The sequence below is a fragment of the Frankliniella occidentalis genome, unplaced genomic scaffold (assembly GCF_000697945.3).
Source record: "Frankliniella occidentalis isolate FOCC.00 unplaced genomic scaffold, Focc_3.1 Scaffold288, whole genome shotgun sequence".
NCBI classification, from domain to species: Eukaryota; Metazoa; Arthropoda; class Insecta; order Thysanoptera; family Thripidae; genus Frankliniella; species Frankliniella occidentalis.
The window spans coordinates 271,567-293,420 of record NW_026267414.1 but is presented as its reverse complement, the minus strand read 5'-3'; the positions used below and the strand labels follow the sequence as shown (position 1 = coordinate 293,420).

The 21,854-nt window shown below is 46.8% G+C and overlaps 6 protein-coding genes across 15 annotated transcripts in view; 4 read left to right on the top strand and 2 right to left on the bottom strand.

The window, feature by feature from the left end:
• The window catches only part of LOC113202468 (collagen alpha-1(IV) chain-like), a 24,702-nt gene extending 15,386 nt beyond the window's left edge, over positions 1-9,316 (top strand). Inside the window, exons 2-22 of the mRNA XM_026416709.2 lie at positions 679-876; positions 971-1,015; positions 1,097-1,318; positions 1,420-1,482; positions 1,566-2,100; positions 2,173-2,322; positions 2,394-2,570; positions 2,653-2,817; positions 2,904-3,253; positions 3,340-3,482; positions 3,564-3,679; positions 3,762-4,162; positions 4,657-4,762; positions 4,892-5,071; positions 5,163-5,278; positions 5,382-5,621; positions 5,734-6,132; positions 6,231-7,068; positions 7,152-7,515; positions 7,629-7,743; positions 7,826-9,316. Of these exons, the coding sequence (XP_026272494.2) occupies positions 679-876; positions 971-1,015; positions 1,097-1,318; positions 1,420-1,482; positions 1,566-2,100; positions 2,173-2,322; positions 2,394-2,570; positions 2,653-2,817; positions 2,904-3,253; positions 3,340-3,482; positions 3,564-3,679; positions 3,762-4,162; positions 4,657-4,762; positions 4,892-5,071; positions 5,163-5,278; positions 5,382-5,621; positions 5,734-6,132; positions 6,231-7,068; positions 7,152-7,515; positions 7,629-7,743; positions 7,826-8,185 (5,283 nt within the window). The 3' untranslated portion in view covers positions 8,186-9,316. The remainder of the gene's footprint in view (positions 1-678; positions 877-970; positions 1,016-1,096; positions 1,319-1,419; positions 1,483-1,565; positions 2,101-2,172; positions 2,323-2,393; positions 2,571-2,652; positions 2,818-2,903; positions 3,254-3,339; positions 3,483-3,563; positions 3,680-3,761; positions 4,163-4,656; positions 4,763-4,891; positions 5,072-5,162; positions 5,279-5,381; positions 5,622-5,733; positions 6,133-6,230; positions 7,069-7,151; positions 7,516-7,628; positions 7,744-7,825) is intronic.
• Positions 9,317-9,425: 109 nt separating this feature from the next.
• On the bottom strand, positions 9,426-10,937 carry LOC113202469 (glutathione S-transferase theta-1). 3 transcript variants are annotated; one of them, XM_026416710.2, is made up of 6 exons: positions 10,787-10,937; positions 10,414-10,534; positions 10,252-10,339; positions 10,021-10,171; positions 9,734-9,917; positions 9,426-9,648 (listed from the first exon to the last, which is right to left on the bottom strand). In XM_026416710.2, exons 2-6 carry the CDS (start codon positions 10,523-10,525, stop codon positions 9,509-9,511), a joined length of 675 nt encoding a protein of 224 aa, XP_026272495.1. In that variant the 5' UTR covers positions 10,526-10,534; positions 10,787-10,937; the 3' UTR covers positions 9,426-9,508. The 3 variants fall into 3 exon arrangements, with proteins under 3 accessions (XP_026272495.1, XP_026272497.1, XP_052129576.1); XM_026416712.2 differs by having other exon boundaries at positions 10,770-10,912; XM_052273616.1 differs by lacking the exon at positions 10,787-10,937 and adding an exon at positions 10,623-10,647.
• Positions 10,938-11,079: 142 nt separating this feature from the next.
• On the top strand, positions 11,080-14,022 carry LOC113202458 (vacuolar fusion protein CCZ1 homolog). Of its 2 annotated transcripts, XR_008011898.1 has the most exons (12): positions 11,080-11,298; positions 11,418-11,515; positions 11,683-11,776; positions 11,855-12,061; positions 12,136-12,311; positions 12,693-12,833; positions 12,920-13,062; positions 13,142-13,280; positions 13,380-13,514; positions 13,592-13,719; positions 13,811-13,962; positions 13,993-14,022. XR_008011898.1 is itself a non-coding variant. In XM_026416693.2 (11 exons), the coding sequence occupies exons 1-11, from the start codon at positions 11,224-11,226 to the stop codon at positions 13,864-13,866; spliced, it is 1,392 nt and encodes a 463-aa protein (XP_026272478.1). In that variant the 5' UTR covers positions 11,080-11,223; the 3' UTR covers positions 13,867-14,022. The 2 variants fall into 2 exon arrangements, 1 of the variants encoding a protein (XP_026272478.1); XM_026416693.2 differs by having other exon boundaries at positions 13,811-14,022.
• A 76-nt stretch (positions 14,023-14,098) lies between these two features.
• On the bottom strand, positions 14,099-15,510 carry LOC113202459 (acyl carrier protein, mitochondrial). Its single transcript, XM_026416694.2, has 4 exons — positions 15,286-15,510; positions 14,748-14,858; positions 14,579-14,666; positions 14,099-14,512 (listed from the first exon to the last, which is right to left on the bottom strand). The coding sequence occupies exons 1-4, from the start codon at positions 15,445-15,447 to the stop codon at positions 14,421-14,423; spliced, it is 453 nt and encodes a 150-aa protein (XP_026272479.1). The 5' UTR covers positions 15,448-15,510; the 3' UTR covers positions 14,099-14,420.
• Positions 15,511-15,770: 260 nt separating this feature from the next.
• On the top strand, positions 15,771-20,031 carry LOC113202457 (solute carrier family 41 member 1). Of its 4 annotated transcripts, none has more exons than XM_026416689.2 (11): positions 15,772-16,006; positions 16,665-16,691; positions 17,130-17,325; positions 17,420-17,590; positions 17,723-17,902; positions 17,981-18,125; positions 18,232-18,378; positions 18,484-18,631; positions 18,702-18,910; positions 18,993-19,141; positions 19,226-20,031. In XM_026416689.2, the coding sequence occupies exons 3-11, from the start codon at positions 17,146-17,148 to the stop codon at positions 19,409-19,411; spliced, it is 1,515 nt and encodes a 504-aa protein (XP_026272474.1). In that variant the 5' UTR covers positions 15,772-16,006; positions 16,665-16,691; positions 17,130-17,145; the 3' UTR covers positions 19,412-20,031. The 4 variants fall into 4 exon arrangements, with proteins under 4 accessions (XP_026272476.1, XP_026272474.1, XP_026272475.1 ...); XM_026416690.2 differs by lacking the exon at positions 15,772-16,006 and adding an exon at positions 16,064-16,234; XM_026416691.2 differs by lacking the exon at positions 16,665-16,691 and having other exon boundaries at positions 15,771-16,006.
• Positions 20,032-20,458: 427 nt separating this feature from the next.
• LOC113202462 (mitochondrial Rho GTPase) overlaps positions 20,459-21,854 on the top strand; it is a 19,830-nt gene continuing 18,434 nt past the window's right edge. The window contains exons 1-5 of one of the 4 annotated variants that reach the window (XM_052273610.1): positions 20,461-20,694; positions 21,075-21,263; positions 21,338-21,543; positions 21,627-21,677; positions 21,751-21,852. In XM_052273610.1, the coding sequence (XP_052129570.1) occupies positions 21,080-21,263; positions 21,338-21,543; positions 21,627-21,677; positions 21,751-21,852 (543 nt within the window). In that variant the 5' untranslated portion in view covers positions 20,461-20,694; positions 21,075-21,079. Of the gene's footprint in view, positions 20,695-21,074; positions 21,264-21,337; positions 21,544-21,626; positions 21,678-21,750; positions 21,853-21,854 lie in introns of all 4 variants that reach the window. The other 3 variants (XM_052273613.1, XM_052273611.1, XM_052273612.1) reach the window with 3 other exon arrangements.

Below are 21,854 nucleotides of genomic sequence, written 5' to 3'. Positions count from 1 at the left end.
ACACACACAGGCGACAAGCCTAGGTATCCCTGTCCGCGGCGGGGACACGGGCCGCTCTGCCCCGCGGGCCGCCAGCCGCCACCGCGGCCCGCGCCTCACCATCCGAGCGCCACCGCCCCAGCGCACAGGTGCGCTCTGTGTTGCCTACCCACCGGGCGCTCGGGGTTCGCGGGGCGGCGGGGCCGGGGCCGGGGCTGGGGGTGGGCTCACTCACGGGTCCTTCTCCTCCGCCCTAAGCGGAGCTGCGCATCCAGGGTGGACACACAAGGGCGATGGGTTAGCGGCCCCGTCGACCTACCCTTCCCTCTGCCTCGCCTCTGCCCCATTTAAGGCCGCCCTATTTTGATAACGACACGACGCAGCATATAGAAATGAAAAACGAACGCTGTGTCTGTGTGTCGGGAATAATAGAACCATAAAAAACGTGGAAAATGATAGGAGTGGAAATGGGGACCTAATGAGAAATATGGTGGCCCAAAGTGATAAAATGAGATCCCGCACAATCAGCAGGCGAAAGCGAAGGGCGACGCGGAGAGGGCGCGACCTCGTCCTATTCATAGTGTTGTTTTCGCTGTGTTTTCTTTTTTTCTTGTTGTTGAGGTCACGTCAAAAGACCCCCGCAGTCGCAGTACAAAAATACCTTGTAATTAAACAAACAAAATATTGTGTTTGTCACAGGCGTGCACGGGATGCGAGAAGCCGCCGTTCGTGTGCGACTGCGAAGGCGTGAAGGGCAAGCCGGGTGTGCAGGGCCCACACGGCGTGACCGGCATCGAGGGACCCCCCGGCGAGATCGGCCCGGATGGACCGCCAGGTTTCTCTGGAGAAAAGGGCGAGTTCGGCGAATATGGACCCCTCGGAGACAAGGGGTACCGGGTGAGTAGTGGCGCGTCTCTCAGTAATGTACACCTTACAATGCGGCTCTGTATGGACATGTACTCACTCAGACTGTTGTTTTTTTCTTTTGCAGGGTGAGATCGGAGTTCCCGGTAGCAGAGGAGCCCCTGGTTCTCCGGTGCGTTTTGTATGACTTGTAACATTTTATTCTAGTTCTCAGTGCAAAGTTGCCAAATGCTCTGTTGTTTGCCACCTTTAGGGCAACTTAGGGTCCATCGGCACCAGCGGTCCAGACGGGTTGGATGGCTGCAACGGCACGGACGGCAACCCCGGCATTCCCGGTCTCCGCGGTTATCCTGGAATCAGGGGTCTCTCGGGGCCCGAGGGACCTCCAGGACCGAGGGGAGAGCCGGGAGAAGGCGGCTCCAACTCCAAGGGCACGAAGGGCGACCGCGGAGACTCCGGCCTCGAAGGGGAAACGGTAAGATAATCGATAATCATCGCACTTTGTGCCCATCAGGTCGAACGAGAACGAGAGTTCTGTCTAACTCGCGATTTTGTATTCATTGATTTATTTCTCAGGGACTTATCGGGTTGCCAGGAATTCAAGGACCTCCTGGTTACCGCGGACCTTTCGGTGAACCGGTAAGACTCCCCCCCCCCCTCTCTCCCCACAGCGGCGCTTTATGCGAACCGCACTTTAATGGAACTATTTCTTTTCATCGCAGGGTTGGCCAGGGCCCCCTGGGCTCCCTGGGCGCAAAGGTGACGCCGGCGACGACAAACCGGGCTCCAAGGGCCCAAAGGGTGCCCCCGGAGACCGAGGAGACAAGGGGCCGCCCGCCAGAGAGCCCGCGGAGGTCAACTACCCGAAGGGTCAGCCCCCGCTGAAGGGCCCGCGCGGCTCCAGAGGAGAATACGGCGAGAAGGGTGAGCCCGGGAATAAAGGTCCGCCCGGCATGCACGGGCCCCACGGCTTCCCCGGCCGCCCCGGCGTCCAGGGCCTGAAGGGCGACCAAGGTGACGACGGACAGCGAGGCAAGCAGGGCAAGATCGGGCGAGAGGGTCCACCGGGCCCTAAGGGCCAGAAGGGCGCCCCCGGCCTTGGGGGCGCCGATGGGATCGACGGTGACAAGGGAGAGCAGGGTGACGACGGCCGGCCCGGGCCACCGGGTCTGCAGGGCGCCGAGGGTAGTCCCGGACTGTACGACCCCACCCTGGACCAGACGACGGGCGGCGCAATGGGTCCGCAGGGAGACATCGGTGGGTGTTCGCACTGATACTGATACAGGTTGTTGTCGTGGCAGGTTCCTCTATTCGCGCAACTCGTTGCAGGTCCGCCTGGTCCCCAGGGCTCGAGCGGCATCCCAGGAAGGCCAGGCGCTCCGGGATACCTCGGCCCTACCGGCGAGCCGGGCACGCCGGGCCTGCCTGGACTGCCTGGAGCGAAGGGAAGCTCGACGAAGGGCGAGCGAGGGGCAGACGGTGAGTGTTGTCGTGTCGGCTCGAGACAGGACGCATGTGATCGACCTAATAACTTCGGCCCTCTCCTACAGGCTACCGAGGCTCTCCGGGAGCAGCGGGCGCCCCGGGTATTGTCGGCATTCAAGGGCCCGACGGTGAAAAGGGCTTCCCTGGCGTCACAATCCAGGGACCTCCTGGAACTGACGGCTTGTCGGGGATCAACGGCTACAAAGGACCTCCCGGAGAGCGCGGAGAAAACGGGGTGACCGGTGAGTGCCTGGCGGTGATTGCGGACGAGTGTTTGGCGTTTGGCGTTCGGCCCGTTAACAGTTCAGATCTAAATTTGCACAGGACCCAAGGGAATGCCTGGAAGGGGCATACCAATTCAAGGGCCAGCTGGCGAGAGGGGTCCTCCTGGTGTCCAGGGTCCGCCTGGTATGCCCGGTCTCCCAGGTCTTCCTGGTTGGGACGGACTGAAGGGCCTACGGGGTGATGACTGTGGAATCTGTCAGCCAGGTAAGTTGTGTCATTTTGTCTTCGCATCTCGGAGGCTTTTTAGTGGTTCCGAAACGTTTAATATACTAACTCTGGCTGGCACCCAGGTTTGCCCGGTGCGAAGGGCGCCCCCGGCGACCCTGGCTTTGATGGCTTCCAGGGAACGCGAGGCTACCCCGGCCGCCCTGGAGAACGCGGGCTCCGTGGCCTTGCCGGTCGCCCCGGCCTACCAGGTCTGAACGGCACCGACGGCCGCCCTGGCCGCCCGGGTGAGGTCGGTCGGCCTGGCGCGCCCGGTCGCCCTGGTTACATTCACTACCCCAAGGGACAGGTCTCCGAGGGTGAACGAGGCGCGCCCGGCTTCATCGGCTTTCCTGGTCCCCCCGGCCCCGCCGGCCCCCGAGGTCCAAAGGGAGTGCAGGGTGATCTCGGCTTCAGCCCCTTCAAGGGGGAGAAGGTAGCGTGAACGTCACCTTGTCTCATCATCTCCGCAGAAAGGCTAATTTAGAATGTGAAGTTGACGGACGCCCTCGCGTGTTTCAGGGCGACTATGGTGAGCCGGGTCAGCCCGGCCTGGACGGCACAGCTGGCCTGAATGGCTGGCCCGGGCCCAAGGGAGACTCGGCCGCCACGGACGAGTACAGCCTGAGGCTGCTGAGGGGTGACCCGGGCTACGACGGACGCCCGTGAGTAAACCTAAACCTAAACCGTAGCTTTTGCCTTTGAAGTGTCGACAATGATTTTAATCGACCCCCTGCCATGTACAGCGGTGTGGTTGGTGACCGGGGTGAGAAAGGGCAGCAAGGTGACACCGGTGACACAGCGGAGTTCCTCTATAACTCCAAGGGTGAGCCTGGCTTGGACGGACCACCAGGACCGAAAGGTAAAGGGGTATATCGACAAAGCTCGATTTCGGAACAAAACCCATCACTTTTCTGTTCTCAACTCTGTCACTCGCCCTGCAGGTGAGCGTGGGCCGGACGGCCTCAACGGCCCCCCTGGAGACGCGGGCTGGGTCGGCCTCACGGGTCCGCGCGGGCTGCCGGGCTTCAGTGCCCCCGGCCCCGAGGGCCTGGCCGGCTACCCGGGGATGCCCGGCGACGAGGGTCCGCGAGGCCCCCGCGGTGAGCCGGGCCTGGACGGACGGCCTGGCCTTCCAGGGCCGGACGGCCCCAAAGGAGACCGGGGCGACATGGGGCAAGCCATCCTCAACGGAGAGTACGGCCCTCCCGGCACCCCCGGTGAAAAGGGTGACATTGGCGACGAAGGACCCCCGGGCGCGGACGGTCGTCCGGGCATCATGGGCTACCGTGGCATCAAGGGAGAGAAGGGTGACGCAGGATACAGCGGTCTGTCGGGAATGCCGGTGAGAACCATCCCCCGCCACCCGCCACCGTCTCCACACCCAACACTGTGATATGTTTCGCAAACTGTAAACCCAACAGTGTGCCGTGCACCGGGTGCTCTCTGGTGCTTCCGAGCACGTGAAACAGCGTTGCGAGTTTGCCCACTCTCTCGGCCCGCAGAGGGCGCAGAGGTGATGGTGCCTTTCGTGCGGAGGTAGTAGCCAGGCCCGCGATACAGCTGCACGCGCAAAGAAACGCCAGGTGCACTCAAGGAAGGGAGTGGCGTGCCCCCTCTTCGTGCCTGAGACGTCACTGCTGGGCCTACAGTGTAATTGTTAATTTTCAAAATTGATTAGAACATTTGGTGTTATAGTTAAAATGTAATGTCAACTGTCTCGTAGCTTTACAGTCTTGTTAAAAGAATTCTTCTGTCACACCATGCGAATAAAGTCTACAGAGTAGACCCTATACCGTGCCCACTAAAAAAAGTGCATAACTGGACTTTTGATTACAGGGCGTGAAAGGATGGCAGGGCGACATGCGGGCAGGCCTGCAGGGAGCTCCAGGGAACCCTGGAACCCCTGGCCTGCAAGGGCTGCCTGGCGAGCTCGGGCCTCAAGGTGAGGTCGTCAGTCGAGTAGATGGGGCAAGATGCACACAGCTAACGGAGGTTGTTGGCGTCTCCTCCACCTCCGTCTATTGCATGCATGCACGCCCAACTATACCGCTCTAACTGTCGCATTTTACAGGCCCGGAGGGCGAGCCTGGCTACCCGGGAGGACCGGGACTCAAGGGCAACATCGGTTATCCCGGACAACGAGGCTTGGACGGCGACATAGGCGTAGTTGGATTCCCTGGCAGGGAGGGTGTTAGAGGCCTGCCTGGACTGGCAGGACCCGATGGCGATCGTGGTCTGAGTGGCCCGGCAGGTACGGTCCACTACATCGAGTGCGGTCAAACTATCAAAATATTGCCGTTTATCTCGCGAGAAACTAATCTTCTTTTTTGTCATTGGCCCAGGACCCCCTGGCCCACCTGGTAGGACGGGTTTCACTGGACCAATGGGTCTGAAGGGAGTGATAGGCGATGCAGGGCAGCAGGGCCTCCCCGGCTTGGATGGGTTCCCTGGACTGAGTGTAAGGACCCCCGTCCCCTCCCCCCATTCTCCCCTGTTCCACCCCAGGAACACAGGAGTGGGAGTGTGTGCACATCTGAATCTAACTCTCCTTCCCCTTGCAGGGATTACCCGGCGACGCTGGTCGTCCTGGACGGGACGGCGAGCCCGGCGACGGCAGCTTCAGCGGCCCCAAGGGAGACTGGGGTGATCCTGGTCTCCTTGGTGAGCCAGGCTTCCCTGGCCTCGGTGGTCTACCCGGACCCCGCGGTGCTCCTGGAGAGGACGGCAACGTGACGGCAGCTTACCCTGGAGAACCTGGAGAACCCGGCCGAACGGGAAATCCGGGCTACGATGGCTTGAAGGTTGGAGCGCCTGCTAGATAGGCAAATCGTGTGCTGCCTCGCAGCGGAGCGTTTCTGTTGCCTACCTACTAGGCGTTATCCTCTCATTACTATTATTGTCTTACCCAAATAGGGAGAAAAGGGCAACCTCGGACCTGAAGGCCTCAAGGGTCTGGCGGGAGATCCAGGAGTCCCCGGCTGGCCAGGACCCAAAGGGCGTGACGGATTTCCGGGGCAGAATGGCAGATGGGGTCAGCGGGGCATCGCTGGCCCGGACGGAGCCAAGGGTGAGAAAGGCATGGATGGGCTTCCGGGCTTCATCGGGCGACCTGGTGTCCCCGGCGACCCAGGACCATGGGGCCCCATGGGCACTCCTGGCGCTCCCGGGCCAAAGGGCTTCCAGGGCGACCCTGGCTTCAGCCGCCTGGCTGCTGGCACCAAGGGCGACGAGGGCGACGAGGGAAGGCCCGGCTTTAGAGGGCTCACCGGCCTGCGAGGAGAGCCCGGTTTTCCTGGATACAGAGGAGTCAAGGTGAGTTCTGGCAGGTTCTGGACGCACAGATGACGAAGCTCGTCTCTTAGGTCGTGAAAGACTGATCGGCTGAAACTTAAGCTTGCTTAACCTTTCAGGGCGGGCGCGGTGATGCGGGCCGCCCTGGAGAACCCGGTATCTCTGGCAGCTTTGGCCTCCCGGGTCTTCCGGGCGACACTGGCCCAGCGGGTCTCCCTGGACTTCCTGGACAAAACCCAGAGCCAGGTGACAGGGGCCGTGACGGTTTCGATGGACAACCGGGCATGCCTGGGCGGCCGGGAGCAAAGGGTGCTCCTGGCGACTTCGGCGTCGAGGGACCGGCTGGAGCACCTGGGCGGCCGGGCTTCTCCAGGCCCGGCGACAAGGGTGACGCTGGCGACCCAGGTCTGATGGGGCTCCCCGGCAGACGCGGTCCTCGCGGTCCCTCTGGCTTTGACGGCCTCCCCGGTCGGCAGGGACCCAAGGGGCTGACGGGCCCAGCCGGCCCGCCATCGTCCAGTTTCAAAGGCGAGCGGGGTGTCGACGGATACCCCGGTCTCCCCGGCACCAACGGCACCAAGGGCATGCGCGGCGAGGACGGCTTCCCGGGCCGGCAGGGCCCTGCTGGGCCCAAGGGATTCGCCGGTTTCCGTGGTCTAGCGGGTCTGCAGGGCGCGCCCGGCCTGCCCGGCCTGCCCGGTAGGAAAGGAGAGCCTGGCGACCCCGTCAGCTACAGGGACATCATCAAGGGCGAGGTGGGCGAGCCCGGCTTGCCCGGCTTGGACGGAGAGAGGGGACCTCCGGGACTGATGGGCAAGCCGGGTGACTACGGCCCTCCGGGTACCATCGGAGACATGGGGTACGCTGGTCGTCCTGGCTACCCCGGGCCCAAAGGACTCCGAGGCATGCGAGGATCCCCTGGACAGGCTGGAGTGCCCGGTTACAGAGGAGCCCCAGGTGAGAGCGGCCATCCACGTCGTGGGTTCAATTCCAGACAGGAGACAATTCCTCTCACCACGCATACGTTCTGTTTTTCGTAGGTGTTCCGGGTTTGCCCGGAGACGCGGCTCCCCCGGGCCCCGCGCCCGGGAACAGGGGCTTCTTCTTCACCAGGCACTCTCAGACGGAGGGCGAGCCAGACTGCCCCGCCGGCACCTCCAGGATGTGGAGCGGTTACTCGCTGCTGCACTTCATGGGCGACGAGAAGGCGCACGGCCAGGACCTGGGCGCCCCCGGCTCCTGCCTACAACGGTTCTCCACCATGCCCTTCATGTTCTGCAACCTGAACAACGTCTGTGATTACGCCAGCCGCAACGACTACAGCTACTGGTTAAGCACGCCCGAGCCCATGCCCCAGATGATGACTCCTATTCCTGCTGAGGAGGTCAAGAAGTTCATCTCGAAGTAAGGAGACCCCGTCAGACCTTGACCTGTATTTTTTGTTTTTATCTTCCCCACCCTGACTCTTTTCCCGCGAGTCGTCTCCATTGCTGATTGTGTTTCCACTCTACGCTCAGGTGCTCCGTCTGTGAGGCGCCGACCCGCGTCATCGCCATCCACAGCCAGTCCATGGACGTACCCGCCTGCCCGCAAGGCTGGGGCCAGATCTGGGACGGCTACAGCTTCCTCATGGTGAGTGCTGGTGGTGCTGGCATTCTCCCTCTCGTACTTGTTGTGGGTATGATCTGATTGGTGTCCTCCCTCCCTCCCGCAGCACACGGACTCGGGCGCGGAGGGCGCGGGTCAGTCGCTGGTGTCGCCCGGCTCCTGCCTCGAGAGCTTCCGCCCCACGCCCTTCATCGAGTGCTCGGGTCGCGGCCAGTGCAACTACTTCACGTCGGCCTTCTCGTACTGGCTGGCCACCATCGAGGACTCCAACATGTTCCGCAAGCCCAAGCAGCAGACGCTCAAGGGCCGCACCGGCTCCCTGCTCTCGCGCGTGTCGCGCTGCGCCGTCTGCCTCAAGCAGAGGCACCACTCGCCCCCGTCGTCCCGCTCGGACCAGAACGGCGTCAACATCCCCGATGTCGGCGAGTACCGTCAGCGCCAGCCGACGACGTGGTACAGCGGCTGAAGGGCGCGGCGTAGAAGACGCTCGCGAGCAGAAAACACGAAACGGGCAAACTTACGCAGTGCCATGCTGTTGACATCCAAATGATGCAGTGTTATGAACATTGACTCTTTGTGTGACTTGCGACGGGCGCGAGAGAGATATAGACGACGCCAATGTGATTCCTTGTGTGTGCCATCACCGACTCGGCGGGTACTCGTCACTCACGGTCGGCCGAGACACCTCGTCTCTTCCACAGAGGGGGTGGGGACGGTGACGGGGGTGCGCATGCGCAGCCACGATGGGCCAAGTGAACTAGACTACAGGGGGGAGGGGGAGGGGGGGATTACCGCCACTGCTTGGGCGAGCCCGGTATGGGGAAGTCCCAGTAAAAAAAAAGGCCCTACATTGTACTCTAATATTGTACATAATTCCTTTAAGTTTCAAAGTTCAAAAGAGCCTGCTGACCGCTGATACCAGCAAGACAGTGACATTTAATAATGCACAAGTTTCTGAAGCTAGGGTATAAAGGAATGTCAACAAATTCTAAAATCTCTCTAATCAGGTAGAAACTTGTATTAATGTTCTAGACCACAAACCAGAATGTGTTATTATTTTATACTAGTTATGTACATTTAAAAATTTAATTTGTTGGCTGCGACAACCCTGTAAATTTTGTTTAGACTAGTCAGACTTTTGTGTATGTCTTTGTCATTGTGTTCATCCTAGGTCATGCTGTAGTAACTTAATGTTGTTAGTCTTCAATTGTACATTATGATAAGGAACAAACTTTTTTCATTACATGATGCAATAATGGTTTAGTAGTCCCCAAAGATTTTCACCAATCTAAAAGCAGGTGAGTAGATAAAATGTTCCTCTTTCCAAATTCCCTTTCTAAAACCAATTAATAATTATTGGTTACTATATTAATTAAATTTTAGTGCTGTGTTATTTAATATTTGTCACAAAGTTTTTCAATGTTTGTTATGACTATGATTACACTATGCTTTATTTATTCTGAAGCCAAAACAGGGTTTATTTTAAGCCAAATTTAGCTAATAATTGATCACTGCCGAGCTTTATTTTTTAGAGTCTATGACCAAATTGTTAATTTTAAAGGTAAAATAAATAATTAGTAATAAATGCCTCTGTGAATATGCCTACTTAACATATGCACGTGATTTGAGCTATTGCGAGTACTTACTTTCAAAATACAGTAAGACTTGAGGGAGGTACGTATGTCCATAAGAGAAAACACTTGAAATAATATATTCTGCAATAGCAGTTTTATAGAAAAACAGCCAGTAACAAAATGGATAAAGGATTTATAAAAATACATCAAACTTATTATAATTTTGACATTGTAGCTTGGAGTTTTTCAAGATACTTGTGAGTTTCTTGATAATGGGGACTGAGGTCCTTTCGAACACGTTCAAGCCAAACACCTAGTTTCGGTCTACCCTTGGTAGGGTCATGTCCACCAAAAGCTAAAACCACAGATAATTGATAATGGTCAAATGGCATAAAATTAATGGAAAGATTTAGATCAGGATGTACAGTAAATGAACTTACCAACTTGCTCAATTTCACAAGCAGCAAAAACATCTGCAGCACTAATTTGATTGCCAGTCAGATAAGGACGTCCATCAGATAGCCACAAATTTTCAACATTGTCCAAAGATGTGTTCATACGCTCAGTGAACATAGCTAACGATTTCTCACTGGGTGGCTTTCCAGTCAACATTGGTTTCAGCACCTAACAGAAAAAAAGAATTATCATTTCTAAGAACAGTATTAAGAATATGAAAAGAAAAGAAATATGGATCACTAAGGATGTCAGTTGTCTTTTATAAAATTACCCTAGTTTGAAAATACATGGCACATCCAAGTCGCAAATCAAGATGGTGCCATTCCAAAAACTCATCAACTGCTGCTTGGCTTTTAATGTCCTTTGGATACCAGTTATTTGGCACATTGTACTTGCTGGAAAGGTATCGTACTATGGCAACACTGAAAAATCAAATGTATTTTAGCCCAGCAGGTATTTATGTGATCAAAAGCTTTAGATCGATATTAAAGTATTTTATCACCTCTCTGAGAGCTTGAAGCCATCATCATCAATTGCTGGAACCCGTCCAAACCGATTTACACTTAAGTAGGGCTCCTGCTTGTGCTCACCTGCATAGAAATGGTGCAATTGGATAAAGCTGAAACAGTTTGGTCAAAATGAGACTGTGACATAAAGCTAATACCTTTACGAAGTGCAACCTGGCAGCTTTCATGAGGAATTTTGTTGACGGACAAAAATATTTTCAATGCCCGTGATGGTTGAGATAATAAGTCGAAGTAGTACTTTAACACCATCTTTCACACCTGAAAACAATTAACAATAATAAAGAATAATTCTTTGATTCAGGAAGTTGAATAAAATGGATTTGCTGGAAAACAGCGGTCAGTATACTGTATCATGACTGTAAGCTGTAACGCATGCTACAGGTGAGTTGCTAGTCATCAAAACAATTACTTAATAAGCCGATTATGCCAAAACTGTTTACTGATTTTGTGAGAAAAAGAAAATAGGTATCCTCTATGTGGAAATGCATCTCACCCAATGTAAGGCCTCACCTTGCAATCGGGACGGAAAACGAGAGAACACTGACTGAAATGTCACTTTGATTTGGGTGTCAAACACTGGACTTTGGCTACGATGTACTACACTACTTCACTGTGATGTGATTGGTCAAATGGATTTAGGAGAGCTTGCGGATTGGATGATCATCCGTGGCGTGGGGTTCCACTAGTCTCGTGCGAGGTGTCCGAAGTTCAGATCACCCATTTCCATGGAGTATAGGTATCAGTAAACTTTTCATACACCCCGAAACCGTAGCCTCCGCTGTACCTGATGACAACTCGCAAAACCGCATACAAACTGAAAAAAGCAAACCCAGCCAGACCAGCTGAGGCGAGCCGTCAGATCAAATGTCAACAAATGTCACTTAGACCGAAAGTATTTAGTTGTTGTGTTATTTGTATAAGTCCTCTACTGTTTACTGACATTCAGTATGGCGCACGACTCCCCTTTGGCTCTTAAATATTTCTACATCTTTAATTCAAACTATGGTCAGAAAGAAGGAGAGGTTAGTGTGTTTTTCAATTTCATTATGTGTATGATTCAACAAAGTATTTAGTTGTGATCTCTGCTACAGCCTGCAATAATTTTCTTCTTTGCTCTAAAATTATTTTTTTCTCTTTGTAGGAAGCTCAAAAAATCTTGTACTTCTTTCCACCTCAAACTGATTTGGACACACAAATAAAGAATGTAGGTCTAACAGAAGCTATTATAAAATTTACAGAGTAAGTGCAGTTTTGTGAAAAAGAAAGACAAAATTTTCAGTCTATGGTTTATACTCTGTTCCTACAGTCTCAATGTTTCCAATAGCTGCAATGACTGCTGCTGTCTGATACAGCATCAAAGTAGTTGCCATGGATTGTTCGCTAATTTATTTATTTTCCATCCCCAGAACTTTTAATAGTCACCAGAAGTGTGAATCATTACACACATTAAAAACAAGACAGCTTTATTTTCAACCAGAGGAAGGATTTTGGATGGTGCAAGTAAGTGATTGAGACAAAATTTTACATTTTGAAATTCCTTAATTGTTTTACTTTTCTAATTTTATTGTGACTTTCCAGGTGCTATCAGTTCCCACTGTCACAAAAACTAAGGAGGGTGTAGATCATTTAGAATATCAAAGTGACGAAATTCAGGACAATGTTTATTGGTCTGTCCTTGAGCAAGCCTACAGGAGTTTTAGCTTGTTCAATGGTACATTCAGTCAAATCTTAGATGACTATGATTTGACAAAGTTAAGATACAAGTTAGCTAGCTATTTATCTAAGGTGAATATTTAGAAATTATATTGGACTTATATTGTGTCAAATATTACTTATTAGAAAATAACAATTCATTGCAGTATCTCTCCAAGATAAAACTGCAACATGCAGATATTCTGGATGTTTTTCATGGAATCCAGTTTTTACCTTTGGATAAAAAGACATTCCTACATGTGCAAACGGTGGTGAATTTATTAGAGTGCTCTTTTCCAAAAATTCGGTGTACAGCTTTTCTTTACAATGATCAACTTGTATGGTACGCTTTTTATTTCCATTTCTCAGTCAGCTTACTACCTTCCCTGGGGAAAAAAGTAAGTGGCAAAAACCACCTGAAGAGGAAGTAAAGTGGTTTTAACAACAAGACATGACAGCGAAAAATATGGAGACTATATTACCACTCGGGTGCCTCTTAGCCTCCCCCTTGGAGCTTCACCTCCTTGCCACTTAAAATGGTCAAATCCACTTAAATGCCACCTTAGCAAGGGGGCAACCAAGTGACACTTATTGCCACTTACTTTTTTTCCCAGGCTTTGATGCTTTTAATCATGTTCAGTAGATTTAATCTGAGATATTGTGTGTGTGTGTGCATTGACCTGCTTTGTCTTTCCTAATCTTGGAATTATTTTGTATGATTTAGGAGTGGTTTAGAACCAGATGACATGCAAGTCCTGTATCGTTATCTTGTGAGTAGTTTACTCCCAGCTCAAATGGAAAGTGAACTTCAAGGAGGTCCTATACCTCGACAGTCAAACTCCTTTTCTGCTCTGCATTACGGAAGGTAAGCAAAGTTCTAGTTTTACCTTTGTCCTTGGCTAAACTTGTGATGTATATCCTACCAGTAATTTGTATATTCTTTTGGAGCAGATTTGCCTCTGGACCAACTAATTTGCAAAATGCAGATATTGGGAAAATACCTAAAGTACATTTGAAGAGTAGCTCTGGCTCAGTTGTTTGTCATCTGGTAATTTACCGAGCTCTAAGTGCAACTGTTTGTATGCTCATTGATGGTAAGATATTACCTCAAATTGTACCTAAAATATATTCTATTTACCGAGCCTCACTTAAGTGCAACTGGTTACATTACAGAGGCAGTTTCACTAGAAATTGACTTTTTCCAAAGGCTGGATGTATTTTTGGGACAGAGACTAACTAAACTAGCTTCAGAAATAGCTGAGCAATGCAGTCATGGCAGTGCAAACAGTGTGTCAGCAGAGTCAGGGGCCAAGTAAGTTGTTAAGCTTAGGTAATTGTTATTTGTCTTGTCTGCTGTCAGTATTCATTTTATTTCTGTGAACATATATAAATCTCCAAGTTATTCTTCAAGGTTTGTTTACTATAACCATTTGAATCGTGCTCAGAAGAGTACTGTGCATCTGGACAACCGTAAAAATGGCAACATATCTGTACCTTCAGATGTCTTAAGAATTTTGGCTGACTTGAATTCTGATTTCAGGGACAGGTAAGGAGAAATTTTACTGATGCACCTATACATCTAAGAATGCCTTTTCTAAAATTTCAGTTTATTTTCCTTTTAAGAAAACCATCAACAGGAGAGACTATAGTTAAAACGATGAATGATTATTGGGTTGTTGGAAAACTATCAAACCTTCGAGAGTTCTATGTTGTCATTCATCAGAAGAATGCCAATCTAATAGAGATAAATGGTAAGAAATCGGTCTTGGCTGTAGTCCTTTTAGAAGGTATGCTTGCCTCTCCAGGTTATTGAAAGTCTAATTGTTTTTTATATTTTTGCAGAAGAAGTGAAGAAACTCTGTGATAGCCAGTTTAAAAGCATATTTTTCAGTGAATAGACTTAATTCTGAAATTTGTGTTGTGCAGTTGTAACATAAGTTTTATGTTGGTGTGTACTAGCAGAAATATACCCTTTCCACTCAAAGAAACAGAAGGTATGTTGAATTTTAATAAATGTTTGGAAGGTATGTTCACTTCCTTGACAAAAATCCAAACTTAGTATCCTTTCCATCTATTCTAATATTTAATTACTTTCAAAATTGAACACACTTGGCAATGACAAACTACTGCTCCTTGACTTAAAATTTTTATTTATGACAATTATAAAAGACAAACTCAATGCAAGTTTTTTTGCTGATCATGTGTAGATCATACATAAACAAATTGGACAGGATACACGCAGCCTGTTATGGAAATTCTTGATACAATGTGGTAATTTCAGGGTAATGAAAAGAACAGTATGCCATTGAAAATTAAATTCATCACTTTGTTCAAAACTTGCTAGGTTTTGGTAGCACATTTCTCTCCATTGTTCAGGGATATTAAGCACCCTGATACATAAGCACTACTTATGTACATATTTAACAATAAAATGCTAACAGGAAATCGTAACTTATTCATATACATCATCTTTATCAGCAATGTAACGAATTATATCTGCAGGCCTTGCCAATTTCTCTGCATCACCATCAGGTATTTCAAATCCTGAAAATTCCAAGACATTAGCATAAAGTTACAAACTTCACCACGGAAATTTCAAAGTGAACTCACCAAATTCATCCTCGATAGCCATGATAATTTCCACATGGTCCAAAGAGTCCAAACCCAAGTCATTGATGAAATGAGAGTCCACAGTTATCTGGAAGAGGCAAACAAGATCTTGAAATGGATAAATCAAAGTTAGGTTGAGGCACTGAGATGTAAATCGGGCTGGGTATACCTTTTCAGGGTTAACCTTGTCAAAAAGCTTTAAAACAAGAAGTACTCTATCCCGAATGAGTTCTAATGTTAAAGGTGCACCTCCAGAGTAGAACCTTTTCAGGTCAGCAGTCTGTGAAAAATAAAAACTAAGTATTAATATTTGAAACAGTAACAACCACGTCAAACCCTTATAGCACACTCGGAAAATTGTTTAGCATAGCTAAAAAGAGATAGGAAAGATCTTCAATATGATGTGTCAAGTTCTGCAAAACTTTAACTGTGGTGACAATTAATAGCAGTACAGATCGAGGTTCTTAAACGGTGCCACTCTAAAATATGAAGCATGTACCCCATGGTGTAATTGAAAGCAAACTTAACCCTTACAAGTCATACACTTGAAGACAATTGATTTCTTTACTGCGGTTGTCTGTGAAAACTGTCAAATGTGAGCGTTTGAGAAGTGATAAAAGAGTGGCAAATTCCATGCTTGAGAACCAAAATTACCGTAAATGATAGATAAAACTGGCATGGGAGAGACATGAGAGCTGAGAACAAACCTGTTTCGACACCAACAACGAAGAACTTTGGTATCCATTCCATTGCTTAGAGTGGATGAATTTCTGAGGAGCATTACTAGCAGCCACTTTAGGTGCGACTGTTAGAAAAGCTCGGGCACCGAGTGCCAAAGTTCTCTTAACACCGAGAACCAGCGCGGCCATTTTACTGCAGAGGACAAAACTGAACTAGAACTATCGACTGGACTCGACTTCCGAAGCACCCGGTTGCTGTTGCTGCCCTCTAGAAAAGACGATTTGTGAGAAGTCAGTAAGAGGGTGCCACAACTCCGACACTTAAGGCGGGAGGGAATTCCGGCTAATTGGCCGGTAAAATACTCATCGCATCACAAGACCCATAAGAATCAAAATTTTAAAAATCTTCCATTTCAAGAATCGGTGTTCTGGCGCTTGCCGAAGTTCTCTTATAGAGGGTACTACTAGAAGTTTGTATGATGACAAATCACACTCGGGTGTTGGTACAGGATCAGCGTGGTGCCGATGCCGAACGATTTGTACGATGATAAACCTAACCTGTGTAATCCAGCTATTTTTATGTGTCAAATTTGACACGTCAAAACTGGCCTTGTGTTGCAACGTACAACAAATGTACCTTTAACTTTTTTTTTATACATACAAATGGTTCTTGTTAATCATAGAGTCATGGTGCTATTATGTTTTCTAATTTGACAAACGCGTCATGATCTTGGAACACAACAAAGAAGTAAGTGAGGATGAGGATAAATTTCCTCTTTTGGGGAAAATGCACAGTAGAGCATATTTTTATGCAACCAATTCATATATTGGTGGTGAAGTGGCACCTTGTTTAATACTGCCATAATCACACTTCACTGTGCTTGGGCAATATGCCAGTTGAAGTCCAGCTTTTTTGTGAAAGCTGTCTAATTTAAACTATTTAGGAATAACAAAATAGTAGAGGAACTTTAATCAGGTACCGTATTTTGTAGAGGTCAAAGCATTACTATTATTTAATAATGATGTTGTTATGCGTTGAGACAAATTTTCTGAATTACTGCTGTAGCCTATGTAATCAGTATTATAGTCATTAAACGTTGTAGATTTTGGGTGAAGTCTTATCCTTTCTATTTATTTATTTCTTTAAATTTCTCTCATCGGCTTTGATGCTTATAAATAGCTTATTTGTAAAATATTCATGGAAATTTTTCCTAGAATACCTTATGGCAGAGGTGTTTGCTTCTCAGTTTGTGCTTTTTATTTAGCTTATTGTAAATTATTTATACATAATAAATTGATATGCCATACTGCATGTTTATTGCTTATTAATGAAACACTTGTACAAACTTTTGCTAATTTTTACTTGTGGTTTGTGACTAATTTTCCTATGCCTTGATTTCTTTCAGTTGTAAGGGGTGTGGGTTATCATGGCGGTAAGTTGCCTTCTAAAGAAGCGTTTTCCTGTGGGCACAAATACAATTTCTTCCACTCATTTGCTCTCTAATGCCTGACAAAAATTCACATTTTTCAAGCAATATTCAGCAGTGAGAGTCAGGATATCTCAACTCATCTGCTGAACTAAAAATAGTATCTTGGCATATTGCCTTGCAAATGGCCATTCTTACTTACAGCATCCTACAAGTGTTTCAGGCTTGACCCTTGTTGCTGCATGTTTAACTAGTAGTTTCTTTCTAATTGTAATCATTCTGTTGTTTTTTGGTGGCACTACATAATTTATTACTTAAACATGAAAGAAATTCACCTTTATAGTGAATTTTTATTTTTGTCCATTGCATCTCTCTAAAATTAAATGACGTTCAATTTATCATACTTATTGGAGGGTTACTTCTAATGCTATTTTCAATTTAAAGGAATTTTATCTGAAGAATGGCTGGAAGATCCACCGGTAGCAGGAAGAGTAGTCGACAAAGAAGGAAGCAGCGGTTAAGAATGTCAAGTAAAGGTGATGGAGAGGGTGGTGGGGAAGAGGAGGAGGAGGAGGAAGGAATGTTTCTCAGGAACCAATCTACACCTGACGACTGTTTGGAGTTAATAGATAGATCAGAGGTACTTGTTCTAATCTCAAGATTTTTGTGTAGCTGGAGTATGTTATCCTAAGTGTTTTGTCAACTGTTTCCATTATATACATATTTGTTTGCAGCATGGTGCGGGGAAAAGTAGAAAGAAAAACAAACATACTCAACAGTTATCAGTACACTTTGAGGATTCAGCTTCCGAAAATGTTTGGATTACTACTATACAGGTATTTGTGCCCTTTCTTGTTGCTGGATTGGGCATGGTCGGAGCTGGATTGGTATTGGATGTTGTGCAGGTAAAATAAGAGTTTTACATTTAAAAAATACTTTCTGTTTTGTTCTTTTCTTTATTTTCAATTGCAGATTTTGTTTACATGATTTACATGAATTTATTGAATTTATTTTGAAACATTTATGCTTCTTCACAGCACTGGGAAGTGTACCAAGTTGTGTCTGAAGTTTTCATCTTAGTACCTGCACTCTTGGGCCTCAAGGGTAATCTTGAAATGACATTAGCATCACGTTTATCTACACAAGCTAATTTAGGAATAATGGATAGTCGGCGAGAGCAGTGGAAACTCATTGCTGGAAACATGGCTCTAATCCAGGTAAGGCTGGTACTTATTTTGGGGAAAAAAGGTCAAAGTGTTGAAATATTTAACTTTGTTCTACATTGATTGGTGCAGTGTCAAGCAATGGTTGTCGGATCTCTTGCTGCTTTTGCTGCCGTGGTCATGGGTTGGATACCTAATGGTGACTTTAATTTTGATCATGCACTGTTACTTTGTGCCAGCTCAATGTTGACTGCATCACTTGCTAGTTTTGTCTTAGGTGAGTCAGTAAGAACACCTTTTTTACTATCTAAACAATAAAAATTGTAATATTTTGATTTTGTTTTTATATTTTGGTAATGAACCGGTGCGCTTTTTTTTTACAGGCGGAATAATGGTCGCTGTAATTATGTTCTCCCGCTGGGTGAATATAAATCCTGATAATGTTGCCACTCCCATTGCTGCAAGTTTGGGTGATTTAACGACTCTAGCTTTATTGTCTTGGATTGCATCAATGTTGTTTGAAGCAATTGGTAATAATTTTTAAAACATTTTTAATTTATTTTTTCTCCTTCACAACTGCATAAATATGTATTCAGGCTCTTCTTAAAATTAATGCTAGTCTTATTCTTTGGCAGGACAAAACCACTGGCTGGCTCCTGTAATAATTGCAGTGTGTCTAATTCTGACTCCAATTTGGGGTTTCATTGCTTTCTCCAATCACTACACCAAAGAAGTGTTGGACAGTGGATGGACCCCCGTAATTTCTTCCATGGTTATCAGCAGGTTTGTCAGTTTTACCATTGCTCAATTTAAATGTTGAAAAGACAACTCCTCATTCTCTGTTCATTTTCAGTGCGGGAGGATTAATTTTGGATTATACTGTAAGCACTTTCAAGGGTATTGCTGTATTTCAACCTGTGATAAATGGTGTTGGTGGGAACCTAGTTGCAGTGCAAGCCTCCCGTATTTCAACTTCCTTGCATCAGAAAGGCCATCCCGGTTACTTCCCTTTAGGTGCACCTCCTCTTTGTCTTGGTCCGTTTGCTGCATTTTGTGCCTCTGGTTAGTATTTAATTGAAATAAAAATCTGACACTATTGCTGTCTGTTATCATATCTATAAGTCTGTGTATCATTCTTTTACAGATAATCACTCCAGAACTGCCAGGGTTCTACTTGGAATGGTCATACCAGGACATTTGATTTTCTCCTATACTATTAGTTATCTACATGCAGGACATACATCTCTCACAGCTGTTTTCATGCTTATTTACCTAACAGCTGCTGTTCTCCAGGTCAATAATTATTTTTCTTCTTTTATACATGTGTCTTTATGTAAATGCATTCCTTGCTTATTACTAGCATCTTGTTTTTAACAGGTTTTGCTTCTTCTATATATTGCCCATGTGATGACACACTGGATGTGGAAACAAGGAATAGATCCAGATAACTCTGCCATACCTTATTTAACTGCCATTGGTGATCTGCTGGGAACGGGCCTGCTAGCTGTAGCCTTCCAGCTACTTTATATTATTGGGGATGGGGACAGTGATGTGGGTGAATGAGTGAGCACACTTGACTGATTAGATGTCTGTAACGAGGTTTGGTCTGTTCTTTTCTTCGAGGTGTGCTTACCTGGAGCGTAGCCAGGATTGTTTTTTCTGTGTGTGTGTGTGAGTGTGAGGAGGGGTGGGGATATTGTTTTGCACACTTGCCTGCTAATGTTGTTTCCAAATTAGCAACCAAGGGTGTGTCAGGGGTCGTGGCCCCCTTCCAGTGTATGTGCGTGCCTGTGCATTACTGAAACCTATATTTGTGCCCCTTGCTAACAAATTTTACACGATGCCAAAATTTATCTTAATTAATTAAGCTGTTCTCTGGCATATTTTGTGAAGGCCTGGGTACTTCATTTTTAACACTTTCAGTGTGTTAGAGGGGCACACCACACTTAAAGTGTTAAGTACCTTTTATAGACTTGGTGATTTTCTAGAGAATTTGTTAATTGTGATGTTAAAAGTATTTTACTGAAACTATTGCTTTTCTGTATGTTACCTTCCAAACATTAAGACTAGTAGAGTTGTTTGTTCCTCTACCATACTTTTAAAAATATGTTCAAGAGAAAAAGACACCACATTGTTCCTTGTTTTACTTGTTCAAGTTTTAATAAAAAGAAAGAGATTAAGAACTGTTTTGTAAAATATAACTTTATTTCTGTAGCAAGAGACGGAGGTGAATACAAAAGCGAAATCTCCTTGGCCCAATTAGGGCCCTGGCCCAAGGTGCCTTACTCAAATCGTACTGTGCGAAGATGGCGCAATACGTTGTCCTTTGAGCACACCCACATACCTTCACTTTCGTTCGGCCCATTCGGTTAGCAGCGCGGTCGGGAAGTTCATCACTGCAGTCAGTGGCTCCAACACAAACGTCTTAACCAACAGAAAAAATACACGTCCCTTGCAAACTTTTCTGGATAACATTAAAAATTTTCATCTGTTTAATGTATATATTTTTACAATTTTGTTTTTAAATCGTCCAGAAGATGAACCAAAGCGTTTATGTTTGCAAATTACAACAAAGAAAGTTGGTACACTTGCAACAAATATGACATCCGGAACGAAAGCCCCTCCAGGTTATGGGGGGTATGTCTGCTGGGCGGCTGAAACATTGAATGAATGAATACAGTAAACAGTCATTGAAAAAAATCTTGTCTTGTGTGAGAACTTCCACTGAATGACAAACAGTGCTATCATGGCAATTTTGATTCTTTTGTGAACTTTGAGACCGTGTGACTGCCGGTGTTTCCTGTGTGGATAAAATGAAATAACTTTACTCTGTTTTGTGTTAAATTGTAAGAAAAAAATTACTTTTACATTACCTGGTGTGATTTTAGCGTTGCAATTATATCCTGAAATTTTTGTCACGTTTCTGCCCTTTTCAATATCACTCTTTAGGTCGACCTAAGCTTAGCTCCTCCTTGGTTGATATTTAACCAAACTAACCTAAATAATTGTTTCTCCCCAATGATCACTGACATTTGAATGGTTTATTTGTTGATTGTCAGTTTCTTTTAAAGAGATTTCTTTTTGGGCAGAATCTGAACTAATTGAAGCATTTTTTTTTATTTTTTTTTGGTGTCTGTGTGGGCACCCTATTTTTATTTTGAGTTATCTTATTACTCTATACTGCGATTAAAAGAAAACTATGCACTGATTTGGTTTCACTTTGCAGCAATAATGGTTATGCGGAAGAGTGTTCGCATTCTGTTAGTGGGTGATCGGAGCGTGGGGAAGACATCATTAATATTATCACTTGTAAGTGAAGAATTCAATGAGGATGTTCCCCCTAAAGCAGAAGAGATTACTATCCCTGCTGATGTTACACCAGAACAAGTTCCAACTCACATTGTTGATTTCTCAGGTAAATTTTAACCCTTCTTTAACTGGTCTGGCTTTCGTGTATTTTTTTGTCCTAATGCAAGTTTTCTCTATCAGCTGTGGAACAGACCGAGGAACAGCTTGTTGATGAAATTCAGCGTGCCCATGTTGTGTGCGTTGTTTACAGTGTTGATGATGAAGACAGCTTAGATCATGTTACAAGTCACTGGTTACCTTTAGTACGATCAAGTATCCAGGGCACCCCTTTGCCAGTTATTTTGGTTGGGAACAAGGTGGATCTAGTAGATTATTCTACTATAGATGTGAGTCTCCAATTAGTGACTCCAATTTTTTTCCCTTGTAAGGATGTGGACTGTATCTATTTTATTTCTTCATGTTTTTCTAGATGGTAATGAATATTATGGAAGAGTACCCAGAGATTGAGAGCTGTGTTGAGGTAAACCTATTTCAAGTTAATTTTTTAATGTCAACTTTTGACTTTTTATTAACAAATTTGTAACATTATGCAGTGCTCCGCCCGCACTTTGAAAAACATCTCAGAAATGTTTTACTATGCTCAAAAGGCTGTTCTCCACCCGACTGGTCCACTCTATGTGTTGGAAAGCCAGGATGT